This window comes from Seriola lalandi, unplaced genomic scaffold (assembly GCF_002814215.2).
Source record: "Seriola lalandi dorsalis isolate HSWRI2012SDOR001 ecotype SW California unplaced genomic scaffold, Sedor1 jcf7180002054404, whole genome shotgun sequence".
Lineage (NCBI taxonomy): Eukaryota > Metazoa > Chordata > Actinopteri > Carangiformes > Carangidae > Seriola > Seriola lalandi.
In genome coordinates this window covers 277,921-292,803 of record NW_019524957.1, presented here as the reverse complement: position 1 = coordinate 292,803, position 14,883 = coordinate 277,921, and the positions used below count along the sequence as shown (strand labels likewise).

The following is a 14,883-nucleotide window of genomic DNA, read 5'->3' as shown; positions in this document are numbered from 1 at the left end:
TTCAGTGTTTGTGCTAAGATAGGCCAAACATGTCCCAGATCGATGCACTGAATGCACAGAGATAAAAGTGATATCCATTTGGCTCTGGGGAAGACAACTGAACACAATAATTTAAAAAATATTGCTAATTTTAGATGTTCCTTTAAAGATGTCTAAAATGAGTGATAAAACGACACGAACCGTCCCTTCTTGTGTTATATATTTTGGAAAATGTATAACAAGTATAATTAGTCTAATCGCAGGCACAAGCTCTTTTATTGTGAAAGGCTTGACCGGACGTCTCACGTTTCCTTGTGTCTAACTTAACTTTCCACGGTGAGATGGCCGAGGAGTCTCTGCTGGTTCCTGTGAAGTCGAAACGGGCTCTGTGGACAGACAGCAGGAGGCGAGAAAACCCGCTGCTGTCCCCTTCGACCTCCATTTTTAAAAAAACAATAACGGTAAGACAGAAACAAACATGCACCTGTCTGTTAGCTAGCTAGTTGGCCCGCAGGTAAACAGCCAAAACAACACACTGAGCGCTCGTTTTGTCAATTGCGTTCTCCCGCCGACGGTTGGTCTTGCGGGGGAGGGGCGGGGGGAGACTTAACCCAGTCTGCTGCTGTCTTTCTGTCTGGGATTTTTCTGCCTTTTCTGCAGAAATGCTGTCGGACAGTCCCCCCGTTGTCCGCTTGTCAAAGACCCCTATCCGCCCCTTTTCACCTGATCTGGAGCTGTAAATAATAGTGAGTGAAAAAAGCGAACAACATGGCTGACGCTGGCCCTGCAGAACCTGCTTGTTCGTTATCAGTGCAGATAATGACAATATATTTTATTTATTTTATTTTTTTTTACCAGTTAGCTAGGCGGTGGTCAAACTAGCATCTCATTTATTGACAGAGAAAAGCAGTTAGAATAAAAGGGAAATAAATAAAAGAAACGGGCTAAAACAGCTGTCAAAGTGTAGACTGAGAGCAGTGAAAACCTTTATTTTTTAACACAGAGCCTGGTTTGGCACAGTTTTTTACATATGCTGCATTTTTCATGATTTCTGTCAATAAAGTAATGAATTAAGTACAGATTTTTTGTAGAAGTTATTGAAAGATGATTTGAATGCTCCAGTTTACTGATAGATACGCCCCCTTTTCCAACTTGTAACGAGATCAAAGCAAAGGTCAACTGGAGTCTGATCCTACAGGGAAATCTTACAACCCACCCAGCGGAAGCTGCCATAGGCATCAGGCCTGACTAAATTACTGCAGAAATTGGTTTAAAAGTTTAAATTTTTCTGCATTTTATAGTTTTAATTTGCTAGCTTCAGTTTGCTTACAATTGTATGTCAAATTAATAATTTGGTAAGCAGCTGAGTACTAAAACAGCCAACCAATCATTCTGCAAAATGATTTAAAGCAGACTGAATTGAAAGTGAAATTGGTAGTAGATTTTTAAGACTGAGATGTGACTTTTCGTAAACATCAAAAGTTTGCACCTGACTTTAATCCAGAGAAAACAGACTGGGGTGCAAACACTTTTTAAATACAGAAACCCGTTTAAAAGAATTGTCAGAGTCACTGTTAAAGTACAAAACACATGTCAGCTTTATTGTACTTGTTATTCCACAGAGCTGACAGTCTTAACAGTTTGGGCAATGCTGGGACTTGATGTGATCCAGATGTTTTAGGGGAGACAGTGAAACATCCTGTATTTGGTACATTTTTCAGTCCAGGGATCCTTACAGTACCAGTACAGTGTGTGTGTGTGTGTGTGTGTGTGCAAAGAACAATCTACCTCTACCCTCAGTTTGGTACGAGACTCATCTTCTGTGGTTCCAGTAAATTGAAGTTACACACTGGACAGAATGACGTTTTGTCGTTCCTGTCCAGCACTGCTCAGGCCCTCATGACAACATGATGACTAATCATGTGTTGCTGAGCAACAGGAGGGAAATCACCACCAGCTGCAGCAAAACACTGCAAAATGTCTCTTGTGCTTATGATAGGTTAGTTTCTTCTGCAGGTAACCAGCAGTGAGCAGGAGTGTTTGAGTCACAACCCATGGAAACCCTGCACCAAACATTTGTTGCACCACTTGAAATTAAGGGTTGAGAATTGAAAATATACTGACACATTTCTTTTCAGTATTTTTTATTGCATTACATTCTTTTAAATTGTGTGCATGTGCTGACTGTGCATGCAGTCTGTTGCAGTTGCTCCTGCTCATTTTTTATTTTTCCAACTTTTTTCTTTCTTCCTTTGTCACTAAGTATTTACTAGTAATTTACTCAAGCTGCACCCTCTCCAAATGTACTAGTAGAGAGAATTCTAGTCTGTTTTTTTCACCGTGGAATTATTTCTTTCATTCAACTACCCTTTTAAATTATGTCATTCAGCTACACTACCATTGCGCAGCAACTCCACGGTTACATTGTTTACACCAAGGACCAGCTGATTGCAATGAAGCCAACTGGCATGGCGACCAGAACAATGAACATCCCTACAGAAATCAGCAGGATAACACACAGAGTATGCAGAGGAGGAATGAGGCAATAAGCGAAGAGTACTGGGTCTAGACAACAGAGACTGATGGAGCATATCTCCCGTCTTCCATCACGGCTATGTGAGATCACTTGACAATAAGATAGATGATCTAGTGGCCCTAGTGAGGAATCTGAGGGACTGCAGTGTTATGTTTTTCACAGAAACGTGGCTACGGCCTTCAGGCGGATCGGACAGACAGGAATAAATCTGAGAGCGGAGAGAAGAAGAGGTGGTGGGCTTGTTGCTTTTATGAACAGATGGTGCCACCCTGGTCACACTGCCATAAAGGAACATTTCTGCAGTCCAGATATTGAACTGTCAGCCATGGGGCTACGTCCACGCTACATCCCCGGACACCGGACTCTTCCACTCTGACTCAGTTTGTGGAGACAGGATCCTGGACTTGCTGTATGTGAGGCCTACCTCGCACATAACTTCTTGCAAAAAGAAGTAGCAATATTCACATTGGAGAAACAGATAAGTCTTGGCATTTTGCCAAAAAAAACAAGCAATAAAGTTTTACATTTTTTATTAAATTTATTGCTGAATAAACCACAGTTAATTTGGGAAGAAATATGCACTGGATCACATCTAATAACCAGCTGAAATACATGAAGGGAATTCAAATGGACAAATTATGAGAATGGTAATTGTGAGATTTTTATCATGAGATTTTTCTGGACGCCTCAAATAGTGGCTAAAATGGGCTTAACATGTTCAAATAGAATATGGTACACACATATTCTGTTTATGACCTAAATTAAGAATATTTTGGGGAGAGGTCTTTAAGTATTTCACCAAAATTTCACAGTCCGAAGGTGGCACTATTGGGCCTAATACCTGAAGGCAATGATGGAAGAGCAAAAAAAAAAATGTTTTATAAATATTGCTTACAGCAGCAATTAAATGTATCATGATTAAGTGGCTGAAACCTGAGTCCCCAACATACAGTATATGGACTGAGAAGGTATGGAAAATTTACCACATGGAACAAATAAATAATAATTCCTTGAGACTCCAAAAAGATATATTTATTTGAATCTGGAGTCCTGAGTTATACTAATAGAGTGATCTGCATGCCTCTACATAATCTGGATCATATATATAGAATTTTTCCCATTTCATCCTATCTGTATGTGCATATACATATATACATACACCCATACCACCTCATTTTCTTCTTTTCCCCTTTTTCCGTGTTAAGTTATTTATAAATAAAGTAGATACAGCTGAAAATGGAAAAAACAACAGACAAAATTGTGAATATGTTTGTACGATTTTAAGTTACTGAAACTGAAATAAAAAAGTTCTTTAGTCTCTGTCTTTTTCTCTCTATGGTTGTGCCGATTATGTCCATGCATCACTAGTTTGTTTCTCAGCAATGAAAAATAAAGAAAAGATACAGCTTTTGGTCACAGGTTGGATGTGGGTTTCAGACTTGGCAGTCAGGCTCAGTTTGGTCAGTTGTTAAAGATGTGGGTACAGGCTGTAGCTTAGTTTTTCTACACAAATCTGCCCTGTTCTTATTTTCACAACTGTTTACTCTCTTTCACAAATCCACAATTTGTTTTTCATTTTTCACCATGAGTTGTAAGGTACAATTTGGTCACTCGCTGGTTAAAAAACACTCACATTTTATCTTCAGTAAAAGAAAAAAGAAATATGTCTGGCAAATGCAGGGCAAGACTTTGGTGCCATTGCTAGATATACATGTATAGTACATATGTACGTAAGCACAACATTTGTTTATTGTCTGGATTGTTTGTGGCTTATTCATAAAATCTGTCATACAGCTGTGACAAATAAAACAGGGATGGTCTGATGATTCCTTCCTGCTGATGAATAATGCAACCTGCAGTCAGAGTTCAGGGCAGAATGCAATAATGTCAAACAAAGAGGCTTCAGAATCAAAATTCATCAGGCACCTTCACTGACAGAGCAGACTGGCTAACTGTATCAGTCGACATGCCGCCCCCTGCTGTTCAAAACCAGAAACAAACTGAATGTTTTCACTGAAGAGATTCATATTTGACAAAAAATCTTAACTCAAAGTCTCAATGTTAGCTTTTCCAGAGCTTTCAGCTGCATCTCACCGTTTGTTTTTCCTTTCTTAGAGTCATAGTAGCTCAGTTATCATCACATGACTAAAGTATGGAACTTCATATGACAGGTGATATTGTATATATCATTACATTGTATAATTTCACTACAAATATTGAATTTTAACTTATTTTATCATCAGTCACTGCAAGTCACAGAAATAAAACATAACTGTGGCCCTGCAGAATGTTGTCAGATCAGTCATCTCACAGTTTTGTTGAATTGTGTTTTATTGTCACAGGTTTGATCCTGGTTTTGTCCTGCAGACGTGAAGCCCGACTCCTGAAAATCAAGTGCTAAACATCTCATCACTATTGCTGAATACTTGAGACTGGGTAAAACCTTGTTTACTAACTATTAACATATTGCACATGTTAGTGCAACATGGTAGTGGTTGGGGAATTAACATACTAACATGTTTCACAACAAAAGTCATCATGATAACATTGAGAAGTATTTTACATGTATGTTAACATGCTCACTGTAGACATGCTAGCATGCTAGTTCACAAACATTAAAAGCCGTCTAAACAGTCAGTCTGTAATGGAAATGTTTCATGTAACTGACGCAGTGGGAAAGTAATGATAATGCTTACAAAAACGTGAATGTTCTCTTCAGTAGAAAACTTTTCTTTGTCCTTCCTGATAACTCTCCCGCTGTTTAAGACAGCACCTGATGCTGCCTAGCTGCTACTTTGTGTGGAGCTTTTTTTTCAGGGCACGGTCAGATTATAAGAGAGTATAAGAGAGAAAGGTTTAAATAAGCTTCAAAGACAACTCGGTTTCTTGATTCTTATTTCAGATTTCCATTTCACTGTTGTAGATGAACTTTTATTGGAAAAAATACAGTCTAAAATAGGCAAGTGAAGAATAGAGATTAATAGAGTGAATAATAAATGTATATGAATAATGTGAATAAATAATGCTTTGTTGTTCCTCACAGTAGATATTTTTCTCCCTCTGTTGTTTCAGCCCTGGACAGGTTTGTGTTGTAGCTGTGTGGCTGGCAGCCTGGCTGCCTCCCTGCCTCCAGATGAATGAAGAACACTCCGGGACACAGGGACACAGCTGATACAGGTCCGGGGTCACCTTCGGGTCAGGACACGCAGCTAATAACATGTTGTACATTTAACTTGCAGTCTCTCCATGGTGGTAGTATTTGTTTTCTGGTTGATTTTAATTTTATTTTTAAGAAACTCAGCTTGAGTTGGAGAAAAAACATGTAAAACTACAGCACCACTTGCATGAATTGGAAAATGGTCAGTAATAGAAGTTCCAAGCAGATGGCATTTACTATGGTACAGTGTGGTCCTTTTAAAGTGTCCACGAACACATGCCTAAAGAGCTCTGCTCGAAACTGTTTTACTGCACAACAGTGTTGACAGAAAAATAAAGTTGACTAAACCTTACATGTGGTGGCTTATCTCTCAGCTGTACGTTTAAGTCTCTGGAAGTTGACTTTTACCTTGATAGTATTTAATGTCAAGGTAAAAATCTGCCTCTGCAGACACGCTACAGGTGAAAAGACACTAACTTCTGTCTCCACACGTTATTGTAGTTTGTCTGGCAGATGGTTTTTAGGATGGCCCATGGTCAGATTTTGTTTGTCTTTTTAATCACCTATAATACCCCACCCCGTAACACTGCTATATTGCTGATATTGGCAGAGCTAAAGACTAAATTGGTGGGGTGACAAACAATTGCTGGAAAATAAAAATAGCAATATTCCTTATATTCAGCCATGGTCACATTTAGCATCTATGTACCAATATATTGTATATAAATATGGAACTTGTGTAAGTAATATTTGTTCATAGAGCAGACAGTATAAAACAGTACTGTGTAAGACAGTGTGCAGTTTTTTACTTTTATTAAAATGCTTCTAAAGATGGTCAGCTGTAATATAAAGTATTCAGGATCTGTAGTAAACTGACTAGAACACACAAAACCATCATCATTATTTTTGGCAGAAAGTTGTAATTTGTACAGTGTTTGATAAATGTGATGTGATTTGTTTTTCTCCTCAGGGCATGCAGGTGTTTCTGCAAATATGATGAAGAAAAAGAATCCCCATAAGTGAGTTAAGATGATAAGCATCATTTACAGTACTTAATTACAAATTTCCTATATCAGGAAACATGAGAAACATGAGATTAGAATAATCCAATAATTCCCACATAAAGGCATCAATCAGCTCAAAGCACAAACATAGGCTCAAAGCAGATAATGTTGACTGTTGTTTCATCATTGTGAAGGAAACATAAGAGTAGTCTGGGTCCGACCACCAAAGTTCTGTCACAGCCTCGACGCAACATCGTCGGCTGCAGGATCCAGCACGTGTGGAAGGAGGGAGGAGGCCATGTGATCTGGAAAGGAACAGTGCTCGACCAGGTAATCAAAGAGTTGAGTTCACGCAGACACAGAAGTTGTTTTATAGTCACGTTTGATATACTGTCCTACCAAAGGCAGGCAGTCCATATTAAACATATGGTGTTCGTTCTGTCTGCATACACCTATGCTGAGCTCTGTATCTTCACTGCTACACTAGTGTCTGCTTTCAGCAAACTAAAATGTGTATTGTTGTTGTGGTACATGATTAAAGAGGGAAACATTTGTGGATAGAAGTGCAAGAAAAACAAGTGTTTTCAACTGTATGTATTTCAACCAGGTGCCAGTGAACCCGGCTCTCTATCTGATAAAGTATGATGGTTTTGACTGTGTTTATGGTCTGGAGCTTCATAAAGACGAGAGGGTTCAGGGACTGGAGGTGCTCCCTGACAGACTGGGTAAGACTGAACTGCAAGCTGAATCACACTGACCGACCACAAAATATAACACACTGAATGATAATAAATTAGATTGTTAATGCTGGTAGTCCTCAATAACTTGCTAACATGTTACTAACATGTTACTAACATGTTACTAACATGTTACTAACATGTTACTAACATGTTAGCATGTGGATCAGGATGACTAACATGACTTCCCTGTGAACAAACTTATAATTTCTTGTCCAGATAGTGGTAATGATGCAATAATTGCAAGGCGCGCTAACATGGTATACATATTTCTGTATATGTATGTATGTATATGTATATATGTATTATGTATTGATATTAGTATTTATTTTCATCCTTGTAGCTAAATCCCGTCTGACAGATGTCAGCCTGGCAGATGCCATGATAGGTAAAGCAGTGGAGCACATGTTTGAGACGGAGGAAGGTCCGAAGGAGGAGTGGAGGGGGATGGTGCTGGCCCGAGCTCCCATCATGACCACCTGGTTCTATATCACCTACGAGAAAGACCCGGTCCTCTATATGTACCAGCTGCTGGACGACTATAAAGAAGGGGACCTCCGCATCATGCCTGACTCCAGTGAGTAAACTTTTTTTTAGAGGTTATACTACTACTATACTTATTTGTTTCAGGCAGTTAACTTTTCGTAGGGTGTTTAAATCCTTGAGGGTCGTTGAGGTGAGTCATTGAGATACCATAACCTGGAGGACTGAGAATCTGCACATGCTCCTTTTGTATGTCTTGAACATTTGGATTATATCTGGGTAGTCATTTTATCCATGTTAAAGGCACCCAGCTACGGCTGTGTGATAATGCAATATCATTGGAATGGTAGTGCAGTGATATTTTGTTTTATGGAAAATTCTGCTGTTTAAATGAATTATTCTCAGCTAATTGTAATTAAAAACTATCAGAATGAGTTGAATTCTGATGCCTTACAAAGGAACACTTATATTTTATCATCACATTGTTTATTCATTTTTCATTGATATTTGCTCTGATTGTTTATTATTATTTCTGTATTTTTATTTTATTTTATATATTTTATTAATTGTATTGTAAATGTGTTGTTATCTAAATGTATTAGTGTTTATTTTTAGTAAGTTTTTCATTTCATGTTTTCAGTTTATTTGACTGTTTAGTTGACTTACTTATAGATATATATAGATCTCCTGTATCCCTGTGTAAGATGGCAAACATGCATTTTCCAAAATTGTTCCTTTAAATCTGTCTTTGTTTTTCTCTGTTTTAGTAGAAGCATAAAAACCAGGTAAGTTTGACATAAGATCAGAGGTAACATCTCTCTTTCCGTGTCTCTGTAGACGACAGTGTCCCGACGGAGAGGGAACCTGGTGAGGTGGTCGATAGCCTGGTGGGTAAACAGGTTGAGTACGCCAAAGAGGATGGCGGCAAACGAACGGGCATGGTCATTCACCAGGTGGAGGCAAAACCCTCCGTCTACTTCATTAAGTTCGACGACGACTTCCTCATTTACGTCTACGACCTAGTCAAAACTTCGTAAACTAAGTGGATGTCCTAAGCCACCAAGACAGAAACAAAAACACACCTGAAGCATTTGATCCAGCGCTCATCCTTCAGATCATTAAATACAAAAATAAACTCAAAAAAAGATTTCTTGTTGCGGAAGAACACAGGATAGATACTTTTTGAGGGGGCTTGGTTAAGTTGAAGCATTTCATCTATGACCTTAAATTCTTAAAATAAAAGAAATAAATTAGTCATGGTTTTACATTACCCTCAAAAGATCAAACTATTTGAAGCCCCTTAATAGTTTCATGAAAAACAGAAAGCTATCCAAAAATTCTATTTTACTCAAGGAAAATATTGAGAAAGTTGAAGCGAGATGAAGGCTCTTTAGAATCTCACATTTTAAACAAAAATTTGCTGACCCTAAAATCCTCCTCCTCCTTACACCTAAAGAAACTAAACCTTAAAATTCACTGTTAGTGTCTGATTTCATCCAGTGCGCTGGTTGCAGAGAAAAATTTTGGTCTTGGTGATAAGTGTCTCAATGAACATGTCACTGAAAAGTGTGAAGCAGCCATCTCTTCTGTGCTACTCCTGATGGAAAATACCAAACCGAAAGTCTTTAGAGATTTCTTGTCATATTTTCAATTAACAAATCTAGCTGCAGAAAAGTGAGCAGACTCCTGGTGAAGTGAAGTGTGGAACTGGTTGGTGGAAGGGCCTTCAAAAAGAAAGACTAGAAGAAGGTGAATTCTTGGACCAGAAAAACAAATAATTGCTATCATGACGGAGAATGAGCATGTGTTTTGTTTTTGGGACACTTTAAGATAGGAACAAACAATACAGCTCACTGTCACATCCAATAAGGATTGGCATTACCACGGTGTGGGAGCCCATTTCTGCCGGGAAAAAAAAATGATATAACAGATGAATAGTTAGAAATGACAAAACAAAAATACTCATGGAAAGTCAAAATTACAACTTTCTAAATGAAAATGGTGAGATAGTTTAAACAATGAAGGAAGTCAAAATTATAATATGTGAAGTTCAAAGAACCTGTGTTATGAGTTTGACTACTTCAATCTCAAGCTTTTACTGATGTCTCCCATTTTTCAGTTAAATCACGTAATTTTGACTTAATATTTCACAATTGTGACAAAGTAAGCCAATATTTTTACTTTCATAATGTTGAATTAGTTCATCTAAGTTTGCATTAGTATGTCAAACTTTTTACTTATGTCATAATTATGACTTAATTTAGTAAATCTTAGTTTTGGTTTAGTAAATCAAAATGACTGTAAAAACCAGTCAGACCTTTGACTTCTAATCCCTTTAAAGTTGACTTGCCAAGAGTAATTGTATGTTTGCTATTCCTAACATATCTTGTCTTTCCCGTGGCGGAAATGAGCTTCCATGCAACTGAGCTTCATAAGACAGGAAGCAAAAGGAACCAGTCTCAGTTAAAAGTTAAAGACATCTGCGGGTCGATTAATAATAATAATAATAATAATAATATCGATAATAAACACTAAACAATAAATAACAAACTTCAACACAAAGGATCATCTCTGGAGCTATTCAAATAATCAAAAAAGTCGTTGGAAATATCTCAAAACCTAATTTTCCCACTTTTGTTCAATTGGAGGTTGACTGGAGTTGGATTCTGTCCCACTTGTTGTATAGAGCAAAACAAGACAGATTGCTTCATCACATAGTGTGCTACTTTTACAGACTCCATTTCACCAACTTCAACTGAACATTGATGAAGATCAACAGATCTTCATCTAAAGGCATCTGCACTTAAAACCTTTTTTTTTGTTTTTGCTTTCATCATTGCCAAAAACCCCTTCCTGTTGTGAAGTTGTTTGACGTTAAAGACAATCAGACAGCTTTCTTGTGATTTCACTAAAGCCTTTGGAATTGCTCTTGTGGTGTTTTTTCTAAATCATCTTTGAATGAAGGATGGAGAAACAAAATTGAAACTTGGCCAAAGCCCTTTCTGTCCTTGGCAATTTGTTTTAGTGTTAAATTGTTTGTTGTAGATTGACAGGCACCCAGATCTACAGTTTCATGAGTTCTCCACAGTTCCTCCATTTGAACTTGGAACACAGTGATGTATTCTAAATGTCATAATTTATGAAAATACAAAGGATTTGAGGAGCTAAGGAAGAGATGAGAAGAATATTCTCTGGACTGTTGAATGCTTAATGGCAGAATTGGAACTGACAAGAAAAACAAGTCTGCTGTAGCAATACAGTCAGGTTTTTAGTGTGGAAGGCTTCAGTTAGACAGTTAAGATGTTCAGCGTTGGAAGCATGTGAATCCAGTTTAATACTATGTGTTGGTTGATAAAATTATTACTGAAACAAGTATCCCAGTTTGTATTTACACACAAACCAAAAGATTATGGACTTGTGGTGTAGATCTGACATTCTCCTGGCCTGAAGAAAACACAAGTGTCTGTCAGACGTCCATGAAGATGATCTGGTCTGCTCCACAGCATTTATGCAGTAAGACTGGACACGGTCGGTTGTGTTTAGTATGTGAAGAGATTAAGAAGCAGTGAAGGTTTAAATTTCCTTTTTCACAAATGTACTTCTCATTTTATTTGGATCTACTCAAGACTGAAGGTTTTCATAAACTTGTGTTCAATTCTGATTTGTACTTGTAGTTTGAGCGTTAATAATTGATTGAAACTTGCAATTGGAATGTAGTGTAAGGTTAGAATCAAACTGTTTTTACTGACCAGTGACTGATATCCCAAATAGAGTTGCCACTTTCAGTGTTTTGTCAGCTAGCTACATTTTTAAAAGAGAAAAGAACCCTCAAAGAGCCTTTATCAAAGTCAAAAAACCTCAAACATGACTTATTGGTTCATTAAAGGATGATTGTGTCATTCAGGTTTTTTTAGGTTTTAAAATGCAACAGCAACTGGAACATCTTCGCTGTCGATTTCCTCTCAAACTGTAAGAATAAAAGAGAAACCAGGAAAGGTTGTTGAGCCATGCATTCTGGGGGAATGTCTTTAACATATTGGATGGCTCAACTGAATCGGTGCACTGAACAAGTTTTTATGTAAAACTTTCAGTCTGTGTGCTTCCTGTGATATAGTTAGTTGCCGAGGCAGATTGCAGCTCTTATTATAACCGCACTTAAAAAAAAAGGACTGTCCAAGAGATCTTAAAGTTTCTGCGCTTGTGTATCTGTTTTCCTTTTCTTTAACGAGAAATATGATTGTGATCATCTCAGCAGGCACTATTTTAATTAATGAGATAATGTGTCGTTACAAAGACTTGTTTCACAGTGACGTTATGTCCAATTCATCCAGTTCATTTCACTATATTAATGAAAACAGATTATTGATGTTTATGTTGGAATGACATTGGCCTTCTATCATCCTTCTGCCTTGTTATTGTTTTTGTATGTTTCAAAATGTATGTTAATAATTTTTATTGTTAATGCAAAACTGGTGTGGTGTGCTTTGTTTTCTTTGCACCATGGTTAACCTTCAAGCATTTGACATCCGGGACTGTTCTGTTGATGTCAGCAGTTAGGAGGGGTTTGCTGTTTGCAGAGGTTGTGAATTGAAACTGGAATTATATTTCAGCGAAAGAAGGGGAAGTTAAAAAAAACAACTATAGAAAATATAAAAGGTGATTCAAGATCTAATCCGTCCAATGTTTAAATGAATAAAAGGAGAGAGAGAGCTGTAGGATTAGCAGCTGTGGCCAAAGACATGGAAGGGAGAGGATTCACACTGGGATAGAGTAACTCACCACACTCCTGTACCCTACACACTCACACAGCAAATCAACAAAAGGGATGCAAATAAATAGTGAAGGAAGTGCAAAATTTACCAAACACACTATTATGGAAGGTGGTGAAGCACAGGTGAGGAACTCTACCACCAAACCGTCCACCATCAGGCCAGCCACGCTCACTGCTGTACCTACAGTACTCGTACAGGGACAGCAAAACACGATCCCAGCAGGGGTATACACTCTTGGATGAAATAATTAAATCAATGCCAGGAGGGCCAACAGTGTACAAACAAAAGAAACAACTAATAGAAAACACCAAATGAACTAAAGGCTAAGTGCAAAGCACTGTATCAAACAACAAAACTAAGCAAAACCGTTAACAGACAGTTAAACAAAACACAATTACTAAACTAACAAAATAACCAAACAGAACATATATGGAGCAGCGACAGCACTCTACAGGCTCAACAGGCAGCAGAGAGAGAGAGCGCAGCAGCATCAGGGTAAATATATAGACTTCCCTAAACAATTAAAACCAGGAAGTAGACTTGACTAAACCCTATGGTGACCTGGAAGGGATAGCCCACTACCTGCTACAGGTTAATGCACAGTCTGCCCTGGTGTACTTGGGACATGTGGTTAGCAGCCAGGGAGTCTCACCTGATCCCGACAAAGTGGCAAAGCAAATCCATGCAAATCCATGCATTCCTTGGTTTTGTGGGATATTACAGGCATTTCATACGAAAAACTTGCAAAAATTGGTAAACCCCTTAATGAACTCTTAGCTGGCACCAGTCTCAGCTGAGGGTGGCCCTCACTCACTATTAAGCGGACTGATCAATGTGTGGCAGCTGTCCAGCAGCTCAATCAAGAGCTTTTCCATCTCCCATTTTAGCATATGCAGATTACACAATGCCTTTTATTGTCTAGACTGATGCCAGTAATTGTGGGCTTGGTGCTGTTCTGGCTCAAGAACAAGATGGCCTTGAATGGGTCATTGCATATGCTAGCAGGAGCCTTCATCCACTTGAATGCAATGACAACAGCTAGAATTCCTTCAAACTAGAATGTCTTGCTATGAAGTGGGCAATAGTCTTTGATGTAAATGTAAAAAGCATCCAGTCTACCTATCCACGTTACAGAGCGGACCTGACACAATGTGAAGCTATCCACGACATCAATCAGTATGATGGCTAGTTGTGCTAGTTAATGCAAGTCAAGAATGCATGTCAAATATATGTCATGGCTAGCATTTTATTAATGTGGTGACTAGTTATGATGTGTGTGTGTTAGCAAAGTTTTGCTCAAGAACATGCACCTCTCTCTCTCTCTCTCTCTCTCTCTCACACACACACACACACACACACACACACACACACACACACACACGCCCCTCACAGTGACACCCTAGAGGCAAAATATCAGCTAAATAAAATTTGTTTATTTGACTACAGTAAATAGCATCAGCAGTTCCAGCTTAGTTCATGAAAGTACATTAGCCAGTCTTATGAATATTTAATGATGATTTTATGATATTTAAGGCCTAGTAATAAATAACTAGAAAAGTAGTGTATCCATCACACACATTTCAGTCTCTACAGAGGACGTTACTTTTAGATTCATTCATGTTGTAGAGAATTATCCTAACTCTGACCTCAGTCACTGCAGGTATACCTCAAAAAGCTCTTTGAAACTAAGAGGACAAGCCAAAGTGACCTCACAATGATGGTTTCGAACCTAAATTTGTCCCCACGACCATAGCAAGACATGCATACACACATGTACATGCCCTAACAGAAGTTGATCTGCAATAAACGCAGACACACAGTCGCCTCTGTCTCCTTATGCGGTCAAAAGCTTTTAACCCTAGAACACTATCGCTCAAATTCAAAACACCATCATTAACGCCGGGTGATTTTTACCCGAGATAATACACTCAACTAGAAAATTCCAGGGAAATTTTGAGTGCCACGGGGGCTACTGCCGGGATGAGTACATGATTTATTTCCAGTGTTCAAAAGTCACCCTGATCATATTCTGGTTTTGAGAAATGTCTTGAGATAAAAGACTCTGATATAAAACAATGTCACATCCCTCCATCATGTATTATGTGGGAAATATCTCATATTCTGTGTTGTTTTTTTTAATAAAACAAGAGGCAACATGTCTACAAACTGGCATTTAAAGGGTTAAAATCCTGAAAACTAATAAACATTTGGTAGG

General features: G+C 38.2%; 1 protein-coding gene across 2 annotated transcripts; it reads left to right on the top strand.

Moving 5' to 3' along the window:
* The first annotated feature begins 282 nt into the window (after window positions 1-282).
* On the top strand, window positions 283-12,365 carry spina (spindlin a). 2 transcript variants are annotated; one of them, XM_087174981.1, is made up of 9 exons: window positions 304-440; window positions 4,631-4,686; window positions 4,858-4,951; window positions 5,588-5,692; window positions 6,643-6,691; window positions 6,871-7,006; window positions 7,284-7,401; window positions 7,757-7,990; window positions 8,734-12,365. In XM_087174981.1, the coding sequence occupies exons 4-9, from the start codon at window positions 5,653-5,655 to the stop codon at window positions 8,931-8,933; spliced, it is 777 nt and encodes a 258-aa protein (XP_087031107.1). In that variant the 5' UTR covers window positions 304-440; window positions 4,631-4,686; window positions 4,858-4,951; window positions 5,588-5,652; the 3' UTR covers window positions 8,934-12,365. The 2 variants fall into 2 exon arrangements, with proteins under 2 accessions (XP_023265484.1, XP_087031107.1); XM_023409716.2 differs by lacking the exon at window positions 4,631-4,686 and having other exon boundaries at window positions 283-440.
* The last annotated feature ends 2,518 nt before the right edge of the window (window positions 12,366-14,883 follow it).